The 17,566-nt window shown below is 41.6% G+C and overlaps 1 protein-coding gene across 3 annotated transcripts in view; it reads left to right on the forward strand.

Annotated features, from left to right (window-relative positions):
- Nucleotides 1–17,566, forward strand: part of CECR2 (CECR2 histone acetyl-lysine reader) — a 110,577-nt gene that overhangs the window by 44,343 nt on the left and 48,668 nt on the right. For all 3 annotated transcript variants that reach the window (XR_014502591.1, XR_014502592.1, XM_083401753.1), the window contains exon 2: nt 12,671–12,765. Coding sequence is in view for 1 of the 3 variants with exons in the window: in XM_083401753.1 (XP_083257879.1) it covers nt 12,671–12,765 (95 nt within the window). In the remaining 2 variants the exon portion in view is untranslated. The remainder of the gene's footprint in view (nt 1–12,670; nt 12,766–17,566) is intronic.

Here is a 17,566-nt window from a genome sequence, read left to right on the forward strand (position 1 = left end):
CTGTGGACAAACATTGGCTCCCTTGGCCAGTAAAGCAAGATGAGCACCGCAACCCCAGAGTCGTTCGTGACTGTACTTAACTGTCAGGGGTCCTTTACCTTTACCTTTACCTTTAAGTTCTAGTAGGGCTGCTGAATTGGCTGATTGATTAATATAGACTGGTTTGGGTGTAGGCTGTTGAAATGAGTTTCTGGAGAATAAATTTGAATTCAGATGAGGGTGTTTTTAATGCCTGGCCTTTCATCCCCATGCTCATGAGATGGAAGCCACAGCCCAGAGCCAGTCTGTACCTAAAATGGAGAGTATCCTCGTCCTATTTCTTTGCTTGTTGGCTGGGGAGGTGGCATTTTGAAATAGGATTATAGCTTTGAGCCCCTAGCTTTGGAGCTGCAGCCTGTTCACCACGTTGCCAATGGGCTTAAAGGCTTAAGAGAACTCCCAATAGGTACCAGGAAGCCTCTTAATGTAGAAGTTGGCAACATTGTATGATCAGCTGTTCTGTTTTTATCTCTTTGCAGTATAGCTTGAGTGAGCATGTAGCTAAAGCCATGATGCTTCTGGGAATAGCATCAAGAACAAACTGGTTTGTTAGCAGATAGTCTTGCTGATGCTATTTGTAAGTCTGTGATTGCACTCACTTAAGGGCTATGCAAAGCAAGGTAACTGAAAACACTGAACTTGTTTACCTGTTGGAAGGTATACACATTCTCAGCATGTGTGTACACTGACTCTCTTTGCAGAGACCCTCACCCTAATACTGTATGCACAAATTTGTACCTGCTTTTTGGTGGTTGGAATGCTGGGCATTTCTTTTAACAGTGTGAATGTGGGTTAATTCTTTGTATTTTTGACTACATGACCTAGGATTTTCTAACATACACCCAAGATTTTGCTAAATCCGGTCAGATGCTTTTGCATCTGTTTTTACACTGCCCAATTAACAATATCCTGCAGGCTGTTCACAATAAAACTTAAAAATAAAAACCATAAAAACATACAGAATAAAACCAACTACATTATTAACTAAGTAAAGTCTGTATCATCAAAACATTTATTAATGATCTTAAGATGCCTAATAAAATTAAAAGGTCTTCACCTGGTGGTATAATGAGTATAATATAGTTGCCAGGTAAGCATCTCTGGAGAGGTCATTCTGCAATCAGGATGCCATTCTGGGGGAAAAACCTTTTCTGGTAGCCACCAGCCATACATCATTTGATGTGGTTACCTTGAGAATGGTCTCCAAAGAAGATATTAGGGTGCAGGTAGGTGGTAGCAGATGGTGGGATGGCACAGGTGGGGCTGTATTGTTGTCCTGGCTTCCCAATGCTGTGCACCCACTTAAAATAACTTCCAATTCATTCAGCCTTTATTATATAAGAACATAAGAAGAGCATGCCTGATCGGCCAGTGGCTAATCTAATCCAGCATCCTGTTCTCACCGTGACTGACCTATGGGAAACCAGCAAGCAGGATTTGAGCACAAGAGCATTTTGCCCACTTGTGATTCCCAGCAACTAGTGTTTAGATACAAACCGCCTCTGACAATGAAGATAGAACATAGCTAGTAGTTGTGGCTAGTAACTGTTGATAGCCTTGTCCTCCAAGAATTTGTCTAATTCTCTTTTAAAGCCCTTTAAGTTGGTGGCTGTCACTGTCACCCCTTGGGGCAAGTTCCATAGTTAACTGTGGTCTGCATGAAGAAGTACAGTACTTACTTTTCTGTATCCACTTTCTCTATGCCATGCATAATTCTGTAAACTTGTGTAATGCCACGTTCTCCAGTTTCAAATGCTGCAACCTTCCCTCAAAGTGGAGTTACTCCACCCCCTATATACATACCAATAGCTCCTTTATGCACACTGGCATGGTGGTAATTCAAGCTTGGAGCTAGGAAGATATTGTTCCAAATTTTTGTTGGATTTTAAAGTGTGGTGGGTGTATTGTATATTGAACTTCAGTGACTCACTCAGGCTCTGCCCAAGTGTTGTCAATGTAAAGTTTATTAAACAAGTTGATTAAAAAGTTTATTAAACATGTCTCCAGCAAAGCTCTAAATAAAGGCCTGCAGTAAGATGGAGGAGGGAGTCCATATGCACAGGAACATTGCATAGTTAATTCACTGTGCCTGAATGTAGTTCAGTTCATATCTATTATACATTCATCTGTTTATTTTATAAATCTTTATTATATCAATTTATTTCTTCTGAGCGATCACATTTTGTTTGTGGGGTAGAAAGCAAACTTTCCCTGTATGTTTCTGATGGCCTTCACCTGTATTCCTACTGGAATGCCACAGTTACCGTACCTTGAACATAGTGTGCACAGTGGGAAGCATATGCTATTCCTATCCTCTCCCATTTGCAGCATGAACTGATACCCTTTTAGTTAGTAAAACAGACATGGGATATATGCTCTGCTTTAGAGGAAAGGGGATTATTTGAAGGGATGGGCGGGACTCTTAGCTGCAGAGGGAGAGCAGCCTGGCCTCCAGATGCTTTGTCTGCTAACAGCAGTAACACCAAACTGACTAGGATATAGAGATACTGAACTCAAGGATTCTCAAACTCTGCTACTAAATAAATGTCTCTTTTCTAAGACCTAAAGGAAATGGGAGATGTGTGTTGTGAAATATATTTAAATGTATGGAAAAGCAGTGGGAGAGCAAAAAGTACATTTGTTTTTAATGCAAACAGGTTTTATACAGAGAAAAAGCTGGAAATAGTTGCTAGATTTTTAAAAATCACTTTACAAACCTTCATGGTGTTTGCTCAACATATGTATAGGCCCTCAGAGTAAAATGGGCAGTTGTGGCCCACTGGTTGCATTAATTTATGGTGCAAGATGCAAGTGGAGGAATTCCTTTTTATTAAAGTGCTTTCCTGAGGGTCATTCTTCAAAGCCCATGTACCTTGTGGTACATTTCCCCCCTTTTCCTTTTCTGTCATTGTTGAGTAGCTTAAACATTTCCCCCCTCTATTCATGTCACAGGGATAGCTTGAGAATACTAGATGTGATTGTTCATGGCGCATGGTAGGTGTGAGCAAAATATAGCTTGTGGATTGGTTCAACATGGAACTCAGATGCTTGATTCCTCATCGGGTACATTTCAGTGTGATTGCAGACAACTTGCTAAATCTCACAGGTCTGCTATGAGGATAAAGAATGGGGACACAGTGTATACAGCTCTGATATTCTTAGATAAAGTGTGGGAAAATACATAAATACTAATGAAGTCTACAGATTTTGTTGCTGCTCTATTGCCCTGGTGACAAGTAAGGCAGTCAATACAGTCATGGTGCAATGCATTGTACATGGCACAATGCTGGCAGGAAGGCTTCTCAAATCGGAAAATCCACTGCTGCTTCTTCTCAGCACTGTGGTGTTACCAGAGGAGAGTAGGGAGTCATGGGGTAGCAGTTTTGCTCTTCAGCAGCTGCCTTCACAGTTTGAGCTGCTGTTTGGTTCCCTTGAGTAGCTGAGCCCCAGATGCTACGTACGTATGTAGTATTCACAACACATGGAGGAGAGGAAGCAGTGAGCCCTGGACCTTCTGTCCAAATTCAACCTAACTTCCAGTCTGCTTCTTGGACCTCCATGGTTGCTTCCACCTGCCCTGGCCTGCCTACTCATGAGTGTTAGCCATTAAAGAAGCAGCCAGCTTACTTCCTGTCCTGCTGCCCTTCAGACTGACTGCTGGGTATTCAGAGGTACTAGTGGAGTTGTACAGTGCCCAGAGAACCAAAGTGACCTGAATAGCTTTTTGTGCCTCCCTGCTGCTTAACAAAAGCAGAATTAACCATGCAGACATGTGATTGATTTGAATATTTTATAGAGGTTGCAGAATTTGGGCTATCTTAGTGCAAGAGTTCTGCTTCTAAATGCAGTGTAGCGCTTACCATATTATATCTCTAGTTCTTGGCAAACTAGTGTCTGGAAACACTTTTCATCATTAATGAAGTAGGGGATGCAGTCTCCTTTCTTTAGTTTCTGTATGTCTGTTGGAATCTCTATACTGATATTGTGTGTGTATGTGTGTATGCACGCCAATCTAGTTATCTTCTGACTTCATGTCTTGGATAGCAACATCCAGCAATTGAGGGAATGACATTCAGCACACTGTGGTTCAGTTTAAATGTGGTTCAGTTTACATGTATTAGCCAAATTTGAGGTTTGAGTCCCTACCTTTGACTCCCTGGGTTTGCGCTGTTCCACCTCCCTGGTAATAGTAACTGATACACGTTCAGTCTCAAACAGCCCTCCCCCCCTTGATGTTTCTCAGAATGTCAGGCCACTCTTGCTATAGAGTAGACCCGGGGAGCCTGGCTCATCAGAGGACCCTCCTATGGCCTCTCCTTTTCTTCCTTCTGCCACGCCCCTCCCTTCCTTCTCATAGGCTGCCCCCTGTACATAGTTAACACAGGCAGTACCTCTGCTTCTTTCCTCCCTCCAGCAACCTTCCCTTTGGCTCCCTGGGAATTGATGTTAGCACCTCCTACTTAGCCTTGCAGCACTTGGGTTATCTGTAACTGAGGCAGAAAAAGTCACCTTTTTCCTTGCCTGACTGTGTTCCAGCTGAAAGCACAACACACTGTGGAGCTTTTCCCGTTTCTGTTTTTCTATATACACTGAGTGGGGAGGCATGCCCTCCAGCCTGGTCTTGGTTGCCAGGGAAGCTTCCTGTAAATACTGACAGAGGCTTGAGCCGATGGCAGGTGTCTTCTCACAGTAACTATAGGTTTGTTTGGTTTTTGTTCAATTTAAATTACAAAAACTATGGTTACCACAAACCATACTTTGTTTTCAAATCAGAACTGGAAATCTAGTGGAAACCAGAACCAACATATTTAATATATTCTGATCAGGTATGAAGAAAACTTTAGGTGAAATTAAATTTTAGGAGAAATAAAAAATATCATTGGATATGAAACCATGGATTCCAGTTCTGTTATTCATTTATATGTTTGTTTGCTCCATAAAGCTCACATGCATAGTTATCCACCTCCCACTTTATTCTCACTGCAACCCTGTGAAGTAGGTTGGGCTGAGAGATTGTGACAGGCTCAAGATTACTCAGTGAGCTTCATGACTAAGCAGGGATTGGAACCCAGTTCTCCTCAGCCCTAGCCAAACACTCTCACCTCTATGCTACACTTAGTTATAGTAACCATGGTTTGACCATTCAGACATAACAATAAGCCTTAGTTACTGCAAACCAATAAAATGAGGGAAGAAATTGGGTACGTGGAGGAGGAATCGTGATGAGAGGAGGGAGCATGTGAGCCTGAAACATGGCCTCCTTGGAGAAACTGTGACTTGCCTGTAGTGTTATAGTAGATACTGAATACTGATACTCAGGCAGCTCAGTGTTAAAGAACAAAACCCTCGAGGGTTTTTTTTAATGGTCATAAGTTGTCTGTAGTATTAGGGTTAAAAGAGCAAACTGCCCCATGCATCTTAAAGATCAGTACATTTAATGTAGCATTAGCTTACATATGCAAGGCCTTGTTTCATCTGTTGCAGTGTTAAGATTGTTGTTTTAAAAGTTGCAGTACCCAATTAAATTGAGCCAACCATGCTGGGAAAAAGGTACAAGCACAAACCTTCCATTCCTTCCATCCCTAATGACAGGGGGCAATATTCACTTTCCCCCTTTCTTTTGCCAGAGACAGTTGTTTGCTGTTACTGTTGGATTTGCCTGGCCAATGTGAAAGAAATGCTACAATTACTTTGTGGCTTTCAGTTTATAACCCTCTGCTTTGTAACAAAGCTATCACTTCACACCTCTGCTAAGCCACCATTGTAACATTATCCCCTTGTTCTAATGCTTTCCAAACAGCCTCCCATATGTAGTTATAAAAACGTTGGGGGAGGGACCAAACCTGTGAAGTCTGGAAATAGCAGTATCATTAAGAGCAAACCCAAAGAGAAGCAGACCTCTTCTTCCCTTACTCATATTTAGCTCTTGGCTGAAGTGATAAGGAATCCAGGAAGGGTACAAAGGATCATCATTTAGTCCTATTGAAAATTGTTAAGTGTTACTAAAGCTCTTCTCCCTTTTCTTTGAGAAAGTGGCAGCAAAGGGGACAATGCCTGACTCCTTCAGAGTTAATCGTTCCTATTCCTAACGATTGAAGTGCCAAGAAGCCATGTCTGTGAAGAGAGCTGTCGATTTGGTTTCTGTTGCTTGGAAGAAGGGGTGTGTGTGTTTTGACTCCTAACTCCGTATAGTCTTTTGTCTTTACTGTAGAGGCAGTTCAAATACAGAATTGGGGGTGGAGGTTCCAGTGGAAGGGTTTTCAATTCAGGAAGCCATAAAGCACTTGAGCATCTAATTGAAAGTCAGCAATATACAGCCCTTTTGCTGTTCAATTGCCTACAGGGCTTCACAGAAGTGAAGATGATGGGAAATTAGGGAAGAGTTTCTTTAACTGCAGCTGTGACAGGGGAATGACACACAGATCCTAGTGGTTTTGAGAAAAAAAATGCAAGAGAAGAAAGACAGGTGGAATTGGAGATCATACTACAAATTGGGGGGTTGGTTTATACAAGGGACTGGAATTGCTTAACCCCAGAAGACACAAAAGAGAAAGAAAAAGAAGAAGAGGAGTTTGGATTTGATATCCCGCTTTATTGCTACCCGAAGGAGTCTCAAAGCGGCTAACAATCTCCTTTCCCTTCCTCCCCTGCAACAAACACTCTGTGAGGTGAGTGGGGCTGAGAGACTTCAAAGAAGTGTGACTAGCTCAAGGTCACCCAGCAGCTGCATGTGGAGGAGTGGGGACACAAATCCGGTTCCCCAGATTATGAGTCTACCGCTCTTAACCACTACACCACACTGGCTCTAGATAAATAAGGCTGACCCACTGCAAAATTGTTTAATAAGTTGTTTAACATCTACATGAAACCATAAGTGAAGGTGATATAAGGTAAAGATAAAGGGACCCCTGACCATTAGGTCCAGTCGTGACTGACACTGGGGTTGCAGCGCCCATCTCACTTTATTGGCAGAAGGAGCCTGCGTACAGCTTCCAGGTCATGTGGCCAGCGAACCAGAGCAGCGCACGAAAACGCTGTTTACCTTCCCGCCGGAAGTGCTCAGTGCTATCTGTGGAAGTGCAAGGTTCAGGATGGCAGAGGCAGGGGCAGTTTAGACTGCCACACCAGCTCTAATCCTTTCTTGGTTATCCATGCAGTAGTGAAGCCCCTGATAGACTACTGTAATGCCTTAATATTGACATTTATAAGGCCCTTTCTTGGCTGAGGACTGGGATAAAAATGCTTTCAGTTAATAAGTACGGTAAATATGCTCTACATGGACCTGCTCAAAATGATGATCCAAAGGCTTCAACTGGTACAGATTAAAGCCACCCAGTTTTGTTGGAGGTGAGGTGGTCATGGTAGGAGTCATACTGGTTGCTGGTGCATTTCCAGTCCAAATTGAAAGCTGCAGATACTGACTCTTAAATAGTGCAGGGCAAGGTTATTTGAAGGACCACCTTCACCTGTAGCAGCCTGCTCATGTTTTGTGATCAGTTTTGCAGGCCCTTCCTGGAGTTCTGCCAGTGAGATCAGTCAGGTTGGCAGGCATGAGAGAGATTGTATGTCAAATAGTGGATCCCAAATGGGACATAGATGGCTCCTTCTTTGCAGGCCTTCAGGCAGGCTGTAAATATTTCTTTGTTTCAGGTTGTTGTTATTTTTAAACAGGACTGTGATTCTTTTGATGATGATGATTTACTAGCATTTGAATGGTCTTGGTGTTTAAATGGGATTTCAATAGTTTTATGGCTTAGCTGGTTTTAAATTATATGCTGGTTGATACTGTTATTTTTATAACTGTGGTTGATTTTAATGGCTGTATATTTTTACGGTGATCTTTGTTTTCGTTTATAATTATATTTCAATTTCTTATGGAAGCTGACTTGTGAGGGCATTTCCCCTAAAAGACAAGTTATGAACATTTTAAATAAATAAAATCACTCCCTTAGTGCACAACCCTATACTTAAGTTCCCCAGCTGAGGTACTTTAGAATCTGTCAGAAGCTGCTGGCGAAACCTGAGACACTGCTGGCACAACATATACACTGGTGGAACTGCTTTGATATGCTCCTGGCGTCTATGACTGAGCCTTGACTGGGAGAAGATAAATGCCACATGATGTGTCTGCTTCTTTTCTGGTGCTGTGTTTTAATAGGAAACTTCTCCTTGGAACCTGTATTGTCAGGCAGCCAGTACAATTGGGTCAGAATTGGCATTATATACGCAAACCCATCTTGCCCCAGTGAGCAGCCTGGCCACTGAATTCTGCACCAACTGAAGTTTCCAAACCATCTTCAGAGGCAGCCCTACGTATAGCGCATTGCAGTAATTAAACCTATAGATTACCAGAAGTTAGTCAACAGAAGTTAGGCTATCCCTGCCCATATAGGGGTGTCATTGGACCACCAGCTAAAGCTGCTGGAAGGCACTCCGAGCTTCTGAGGCCATTTGAGCCTCAAAACAACAGTTGAGGATCCAGGAGTACCCCCAAGTTACGTACTTGCTCCTTCAGAGGGAGTGTAACCCCATCAAAAGAATCCAGTCTTGAGCCACCTCAGAGCCAGTTGCCTAGGCATAGATTTTGAAGTCCCCCAGAGCCAGCAGTCAGGGAGTCCTCAATACAGCCTCTGAGGCCAGCTCTAAGAATAAGGGGGAGATATTGACTATAGCCCCTTTGTTAATGGCCCAGTATTGGAAGAAACTTTCATTGTCAAGGAATAGGAAAAAAATATATGGCATAGTATTCTAATATAAAAGTTGACCTGTTATAAGAGACTCTGGGTGAAATACAAAAATCACTCTGAATTAGCATAGTTTTATGTGGTACTAGAATAAGAGGACTAATTATGAAAATGTTAAGAGAGGTATTTATTGTGCAGAAGACAAATTTTGGCGTCTTTTTTCAGTGAAGGATTTGAAACTAGTGAATAGATTTTTAAAATGTTATCTATATTATGATACATTGTCCTGATTCAAAATATGAAGGAATTACTGATTATATTCTATTTAAATAATATTTTTTGTTATTTCAATAAATATTTAAATTCTAAGGACATTGCAATGTACAGTGGACCCTCCAGATAAAAATTAAATTCATTCTGGGGGGTCTGCCCACAACCCAACAAGTCCATAGGCAGAGGTGCTGCTTCTGCGCACGCGTGGGGTGCACAGAGCACTTTTGCTCATGCGCACGTGATGAAACCCGGAAGTATACATGTCTGGGTTTGCCGTGTTCGTAACCCAAAAGTTACGTATCCAGAGCGGTACGTAACTAGAGGATCCACTGTATACTTAAGATTTGTTTTCAGTTGTAATTTCCCCCTTTTTATATCTTAACTTTTTAAAATTTGAGGAAAATAACTTTACCTTCCTTTACCTTCCACACTCAGTAAATGATGGTGCAGATAGAAATATTCGAAATTCAATAATAATACCCTTCAAGCTTCTTCCTTTCTAGATCAAACATATGTATCCAGTCTGATTTGATTGTCTTTTAAGTTTTCTTGATTGTGTAGCAGATGATCTTAAGTATTTCCAGCCAACTATTGAACTGTTTATTTATGGTATATCTAATTGGGATTCCTTTTTGGTTGGTGTCTAAACAAGGGGAATATCTGCCTTATGGAAAACACAAGTTTTCTAAAACAGAGCTCTACATGATTCCTCAAGCCTAGTGCCTTGGGGTCTGTATCTACCTTCTTGCTATCTCCATCCTTGCCCTTCCCCAGGCGGCTGCTGCTTGGTGAGGTGGATATCCATGCTGTATGCAGAGTGTGTTTTCCCAACGACCATTGCAGGACTCCAAGGGATTTAGTTGTGAGGGGGGAGGGAGAGATGTTAAACAGGCTTTTCCCTAATGAGCTGTGACGCCAGCTGGAGAGGGGGAGAATATGGCTTTTCTCTCCTGTCCAGTGTTCTGTGACTGTATAGAGGGGGTGGAGGAGGAACTGTGTGTCTCCATTTTGTACCTCCTCCCACCGGTCCAGTACACACACTGTGCTGATTTGCTGCCTCTTCCGTTTCCTTTTTGCTCTGTCCCCAATGCATTTTGGCAAGGTTCAGATTTCTGTGCTCACAGCTCAATGCTCAAGGAGAAAAGAGAAAAACAAAGGACTGAGGGGGATGTGGAGGGAGAGTCACTTATTGCCCTATCTCAAGACTCTGCACTGTGCAGTAGAGCTGGTGAGAATCCTGCTCCTTTCTTCATTTGCCAGCAAATCTCTGAAAATTAATGGTTGCTAGAAGTGGTTTTATCATCTGCTTTAAACACTCATGCTAGCTACTGTCCCATATTGGCCTTCATCATTAGGGCTTGAAAGTTTATATGTTTTGTTTTCCTAAAAACTCATTTCTTCAGCATATGCTTTTATCAGTATCAATTAATCCAACAAAGATATTATCTCATTTCCCATATTAAGAGTGTATGTGAGTTATGTACAGCAGAAACTGTAAGTTTGATTCTTTGGATATGTAATAGAAGAGCGCTCACACCCATACATACTACTCCAAATTGTTCTTTAACCCAAGCATTGTTTTCCACGTTCAAAAAGCTGTTTGAATTGATACAAGTGATGCTTAAAAGGAAAAAGAAATTGGCATATTCAAAGAACTAAGAGGCACAATAACCAAATAACCAAGATCCATATATTAAAAATAGTATAGTGCTTTGAGCTCCCTGGAGGAAAGGAAGACTATAAATAAAATAAATAAATAAATTTTAAGAGTACAGTCATACCTCATGTTACGTTTGCTTCATGTTACGTTCTTTCAGGTTACGTCCCGTGGCGACCCAGAAGTACTGGAAAGGGTTACTTCTGGGTTTCGCTGCTCGCGGATGCGCAGAAGCGCAAAACGACGTCATGTGCATGCGCAGAAGCGCCAAATCGCAACCTGTGCATGCACAGATGCGCCGCTGCGGGTTGCATTCTTTTCATGTTGCGAACGGGCCTCCGGAACAGATCCCGTTCGCAACCAGAGGTACCACTGTATTAATGAAACATGAAAAGGTTTTTGTTATTTGTGTACTGTGTATGCTAACTCTTTGAATTGTATCTGGAAAGACGTACTCACAGACCCATAACCATTTATGCTTATGTGGGTTTATCCCAATACTTTGTGGCTGCCCAAAATGCACCAGGAAATAAGAGCATAATGAAATGGACCATGTTGTACCCTGTGCCATATTTAATGTGCATACGTAAGATCATGCAATGAAGATTAACAGTAAACTAGCACGTGTTAATTTATCTTTCGTAGAAGCAGAGGGCTCCTCTGAGGCTTCAGTCCATGCAATTTCAAGAACATTTTTACAGACTTTACAATGGACTAGAAACTTGTGCTTTTTAAAAATGAGATCCCCATGAGACTGTATAATGTGCTTAGTGCTACATTCATCAAGTTTTATTTGCTGCTCTACTAGGAGTGCCCTAATTCCCATTTCCCAAACCTGATTCAGGAGGATACCATAGTTGATGCTATCAAAAGCCAACAAGTTCAGTAAGCAAGAGCAAGGTTGCGCTTCCCATGTCCTCTGTGGAGTTCATCCATCAGGGCAACAAGGGCCAACTCAGTTCCATGCCAAGGCCTGAACCTAGATTGGAATGGATCCAAACAATCTGTATCCTCCAATAATGCTTGTACTGCCCTAACATGGTTCTTTCTACCACCTTCCCCCAAAAGCCCTGCTCTGCTAGATTTAAAAAGCCAGAAGGGATAGAGGTCAAGGGGCACATAGCCGAATGCACTATTGCCACCACGTTGTCCACACCAGCTGATTGTATAAGGTGAAACTGATCCCACAGAACATCTTCAAGATTGGCAGTGGATACTTCAGCTGGAGCTGTGACAAGTACAGAGTCATGATCCTCCAAAACTGAGCAACTTTACCCTCAAAATGCATATCCAGTTGGTCACACTGGGAGTCTGTAATCTCTGGAACATCCAAAATAACTCAATCAGCTGGCTACCAGAGGATGCTGTGCTAGCTGCAGAATGAGCCTTTTTTGCAGCCCACAGTGCCACATGTTAGGCGTGATCCCCCCCCCCCAAAAAAAAGAACCTTTATTGGTTACATCAAGGATGTGCCCTGCCTGGTGTGTCAGGAGTGATGGCCATGAAGTTTTGAGCAATTTAACCTTTGCTTACAGGTGTTTTGTTTGTTTGCTTGTTTTGCAGTGAATTTAGACAGCTAAAGATCAGGAAAGAGAAACAGATATAGGCATGCCTACATAATAATGCAAATTATTAATCATCCCCCCCACCCCAGTGTTAGCTGCGGGGGGGGGGGGTGTTGCTAAAGTATGTTGCGCATGTTATTTTAGACTCAGCTGGAAGCCATTTTTCATTCCTAGCTCAACAATTGCCTTACTCTTGCTATCTTTGGCCATAGTGTCAGTTTCTGTGTGTAAATCAATAATAATAACTTCATACCATTTGTTTCAGGACAGTGAAATACAGATTATAAAGCAGTTAGCATGCTGGAAATACCATACAAATGATAACAATGAAAATTATATTTGTTCTGCTAGAGTTCACTGTTGGTAAGATCACATGTTGTCAATGCTCCCACCACCAGTCTGGAAGGAATGGATTTTGGAGAAGTGTTTTTAAATGTTCTTTCTCTCATTAGGAACTTGAAGCAGCTCTTTACAGTGATGATGTGGAGTTCATCAGTGATCTGATTGCCTGTCTTCTTCAGGGTTGTTACCAGCGCAGTGACATTACGTGAGTAGTCTCATTCCATGGTTTAAATGTTTTTTGAAATAAAGAGAATTAACCCAGTTGAGGTGTGATACAACTTTGTGGAGTGCTGAAGAGAGATGCCAGACCTGAGTCCTGAATAAGTGTCAAATGAATTCTAACAGCTTTCTATTCTAAAGTGGCTGTAGGATTACTATTTTATTCATAGCCCATCTGTCATATTAGGATTCATAATTTATGCCTCAAATATTTGTATGTTGTTGGTATGATTGGTTAAATGTGGACCTCTCATTTGATCCTGCATAAAAACCTGCATGAGAAAATCCAAGGGCTGTTACTGGAGCACTGTGCAAGTTCCATTAAAACAAACAGAGGTTGTGAAACATGGGCACTTAGGATGATCTAAAGCAGTAGCTCTGAAACTTTCCCCTTCACAGACTATTTGAAAATTGCTGAGGGTCTTAGTGGACAACTTTATCATTATTTTTACCATTTGTGGATTCCACAGAATTCAAATTGCAATGCAATAAAACAACACAATATAAGAAATAAAAGAAGCATTTAAAATCAATTAAAATCAATATGAATATTTAATGCAAAGCATATGCCATCTCCTGTCTTCAACCACAATTTCGTAGACATGCATGCACCACCTAAATGATGCTTGAGGACAACTGGTGGTCCAGAGAGCACACATTCACACTGATCTGTGATTTGTGACTCATGATTTTCTACTTCAATTTTCTTCCCTTTTAGAAAGACTTTAGAGATGTGTTAAATGTGTAAAGTAAAAGTAAAATGCCCCTCATTTCTTTTAATATAATAGTACACTGATGGCCTTTGTGTACATGATAAAATGTTCCCATTAGATGCTTACTTGTAACTATTTTAGAATGCAGTGGAATTTTGCAGTGTTATACAGAACAGACAGGGTGGCCTGCCCATGAGGCAAAGTGAAGACACCTTGGGTGGCGAAATGGGATGGGCCGCTGCTGCATACAGAGGTGCTATGTTTGGGAAGGTCCAAAGAGAGCTGTTGCCAGTCAGTGTATACAGTACTGAACTAGATGGGCTAATAATCTGACTCAGTGCATAAGTCAATTCCTTATGCTCCTGTGTTCTTCCTAGGTAAGCCTAGCAGACACTTCTTCTTGTGGCTTTAATAATGTAATTGTATAGGACCCTTAGTGCATTTGCTGATAGCCTACCTGCTTCTGGTAGATGGAATGCATTTCATTACGATGTCCTGTTATGCAACATGGGACAGAAATTGAGCACTAAATGGAATTGGTAATAACCGTGATGATGGGCATTTTACTTGGTCGTGGGGTATTTCTGGCAGAAATTGGGAGTATAAAGGGGGCTCAATCAAGAAGATTGCACTAAAGACTTTAAGCCAAGGCTGTGTGAGCTCTCATCAACATGGCGGTGTCTTAACTGTGTCTGCTTTCCCTGCCATAAATACTGTCTGCCCGTCTGAGAATGGTTTAATTTTTATATAGCGATTTACATCTATAACATGTGCCTCATTATTTATTTATATTTTCTTGCACAGCATGTAAAAATTGTTGACTGGGCTGGAACTGCTTGGCTATTGTTTTCTGTATGCAGCATGATTAAAGTACTTCTGCTAATTATAATGTACTCTAAAGTAATTTTAGAAATGGAGGCCTAGCTGAGAACCATTCTGGTGCACAATTTAAATGTACTTTGGGTTAATTTGCTTATTTGTCTTGAAGCGAAAACATGTGTCAAGTCTGTGCCACATGGCATTGGGAGCCTTCCGATTTTGGCTTTAAAATTGTCCTGTTTTGTTATACAGAGAAAGAAAGAAAGAGAGAGTGTATGTGTATGTGTGAGGGTGATTAAAACAGTCTTTTTAATGGGTACACCGCAAGGCAACTGTATTTTATAATCTAAAACAACTTTTTCTTCCAGTAGCGTTTTGAGGCGTCTGAAAAGATTACTGCAGCATGTGCCTTAGATATGTCCAGTACCTAGTGGTTAGAAGTGAAATGCCTACTTATCCTGTCTCTATTTAAAAATGTTATACTATTGTTCAACTTCTGTTCTGTTTAATGCAAACAGAAAAGCTCCATACTCACGGAGACTAATATGACAATACGATGTCACAGATATGTGTGACTTTCCTTGCTTTGCCTAGTAGTAGGGCTCAATTAAAGATTTCAGCAGGCACTATCCTGGCTGCTTGGTTTAGCCAAAGTTGTAAAAACTTTATGAATGAGAGAGAGGGAGGAGTAACTGTTTTTTACCAATAATTTTATCGTTTTATCCTTTTTATCCTATTGACATCAGGCACTGGACCCTTTTCAGTTCCTGCTTAAAAACTTATTTAGGCAAGCCTATCCAGGGGGTCCCTTTACCTTATCCAGACACATAGATTTTGACATGTTTTAATCTCTTTTTAGTATACTGTTCCTTTTAATTATCTTTTAATGTTTTAATTACTTGTTTTTAACTTTTATTCATAATTTTAATATTTCTTGTAAACTACATACAGGTTTTATGACATTCAAATGGTATATAAATTTTGTTAGACGGTGGGCTGACTGGTTGAATGGGTTGATAGATAGATATTGGCAGGATATAATTAATATAGTGAGGCCAGTGTAATGCATTCTGTCTCGGGGGGGGGGGGCAAGCAGTCCTTTCTTCTTCATGGTCTCTATGCTGGCACATTTATGAGATCTGCTCCTGGGTACAGCAGCATTTCAGAGTCTTCTAGAATTAAGAAACTGCTCTGAAGGTGTACTACTCCCCTCAAGCGGGGAGCCCATGTGCTAGGCACATGCCTAGAGAAGAGGGTAACCATCTTCGTGCCCACTTCTCTTTCAAACTCCACCTCAGTAGCATTGTACGCTCAACTTTTCAAACCAAGTGGGCTGCAAGAGTACTTTGACGTGGAAGCTGTGGGCCGCACACTGCATTATTGCCGGTGTGGGGGTGGATGAGGCCAAAATTTGATGCCCCTTCCAGCCCTCATGCTGCCTTCCCAAAGGCAGCTAAGCGGGGCCCTGGGCTTTGGGAAGGAGACACAAAGTTCTGGAAGGGTACTAGAGCTTTGTACCTCCTCCTCCAAGCTGCAAAAGCGCTAACTAGTCTTAGCCAAGGAGGCAAGAGGACTCTAGGGCCCTGGCAGAGCCCTCACGCCTCCTTCCCAAAGCTCAGCACCTCAGTTAACGGCTATGGGAAGGCAGCGCAAGGGCTGAGGGGGCATCAAATGTTGCTGAAGGCATCCAAAAAAGACCTTGAGGGTCATATGCAGGCCTTGGGCTGCGTTTTGGAGCACCCTGCTCTAGAACGTAAGATATTTGTCTGGCCCTCTACTTGTAATAGTGTTTTTCTTAGGGTGAATGTAGTGTGAGAGTATCATTGTGGCTGAGAAGTAAAGCAGTTCCCTATTGTCAGATACTACTGCTGTGGGTGTGGAAAGCAATCCCATATAATCAAGGCCTCTTCTGGCTGTGTGCTTTAGCAATGACCTTGCAGCTCTTCCTCCTTTCCAGTCTCCTCCTTTTAGGTAGCAGTGAAACTAGCCTGCTTCAGCTGTCATCTCTAGGTTAAGTGGCTGCATTTGCTTCTGTCAAGCTCGTACATGTGTCTGCGATGTGATCTGTTATTAGATTAGACGGCTCCCATCGGCTCTCCATTCCCCCAGCTTCCCAAGGGATTTTGTGCTGTTTCAACTTTGTTCCAATTCTATCTGTGGGAGTTCTGTTGGAGTCCTTGTATCAACAGCTAACTTGCTTGGCTGTGAGATTTTAGTTACTAAAGTCTATTTGAGAATAGATGGGGGGCGGAATATTTTTAAGTGTGCCTCTTACCTTGCTAACTCAATAGTTCTTAGAATAATAGCATTGTAGAGTTGGAAGAGACCCTGAGGGCCATCTAGTCCAACCCCCTGCAATGCAGGAATCTCAGTTAAAGCATCTATTCTTGGCTTTAAACTATCTAGGACCTTCCCTTACTTAAGGATTACTTCTCACAAACTATACATGCACTCTCATAAAATATATGTCTTGTGTCTGAAACCTGTGAGATGTGACTGTGAACATATCTGCCCCCTGCTTGAATATGCATGGAAGGAAAAAGCATACTTATAGTACAATATATGTATATTTTGTACTTGAATGTAGGATTCTTACCTGGGTTGTAAGAAATGCCCCCGAGTGGACTATTTAAGAGCTGAGTACTTTTCATTAGCCACTAGATTGCACAACATTTCCTGATTGCATTGCTAGAACTGGTTTTGCTCAAAAAAATAATTTCAAATCAAGCATTGCAGTGAAACAGATGGGACTTAGGCAAAGGCTAAATTCTCTTCCTAACAGATTATTTGCCCCAATTTTACAACTTCATATTTGAGAAAACCCAACCAAGTTATGATGAAGTGACTGAAAAAAATCACGATTTTATGTGAAATTATTGTTTTTTTGTGTTGCATCTAGTGCTGATAACTTACAACTTACTCACAAGGCTTTTGTCCCTACCCAACATTTAAGTCAGGCTTGGGAATCACACATAAGAATAATCCTGCTTGATCAGACAAAAAGTCATTCTAGTACAGCACCCTGTTTCCAAAAATGGCAAGCCAGCTGCCTCTAGGAGGCCCACAAGCTTGCTGTTGCTTAGCATCTTTTGTTTTCTTTTTTTCTTTCTTTTAATGAAACCACATTAATTTAGGACAAATCCTCTTCAGAAGGCAACTTACAATAAAAATGCTAAAAGCAACTTGATATTTCAAGATACAGGCATCTCCCCACTTGCGTGCAATCGACTAATGCGTGACTGTGTATACGTGCAG

Source organism: Podarcis tiliguerta (genome assembly GCF_965153285.1).
Source record: "Podarcis tiliguerta genome assembly, chromosome: 10".
Lineage (NCBI taxonomy): Eukaryota > Metazoa > Chordata > Lepidosauria > Squamata > Lacertidae > Podarcis > Podarcis tiliguerta.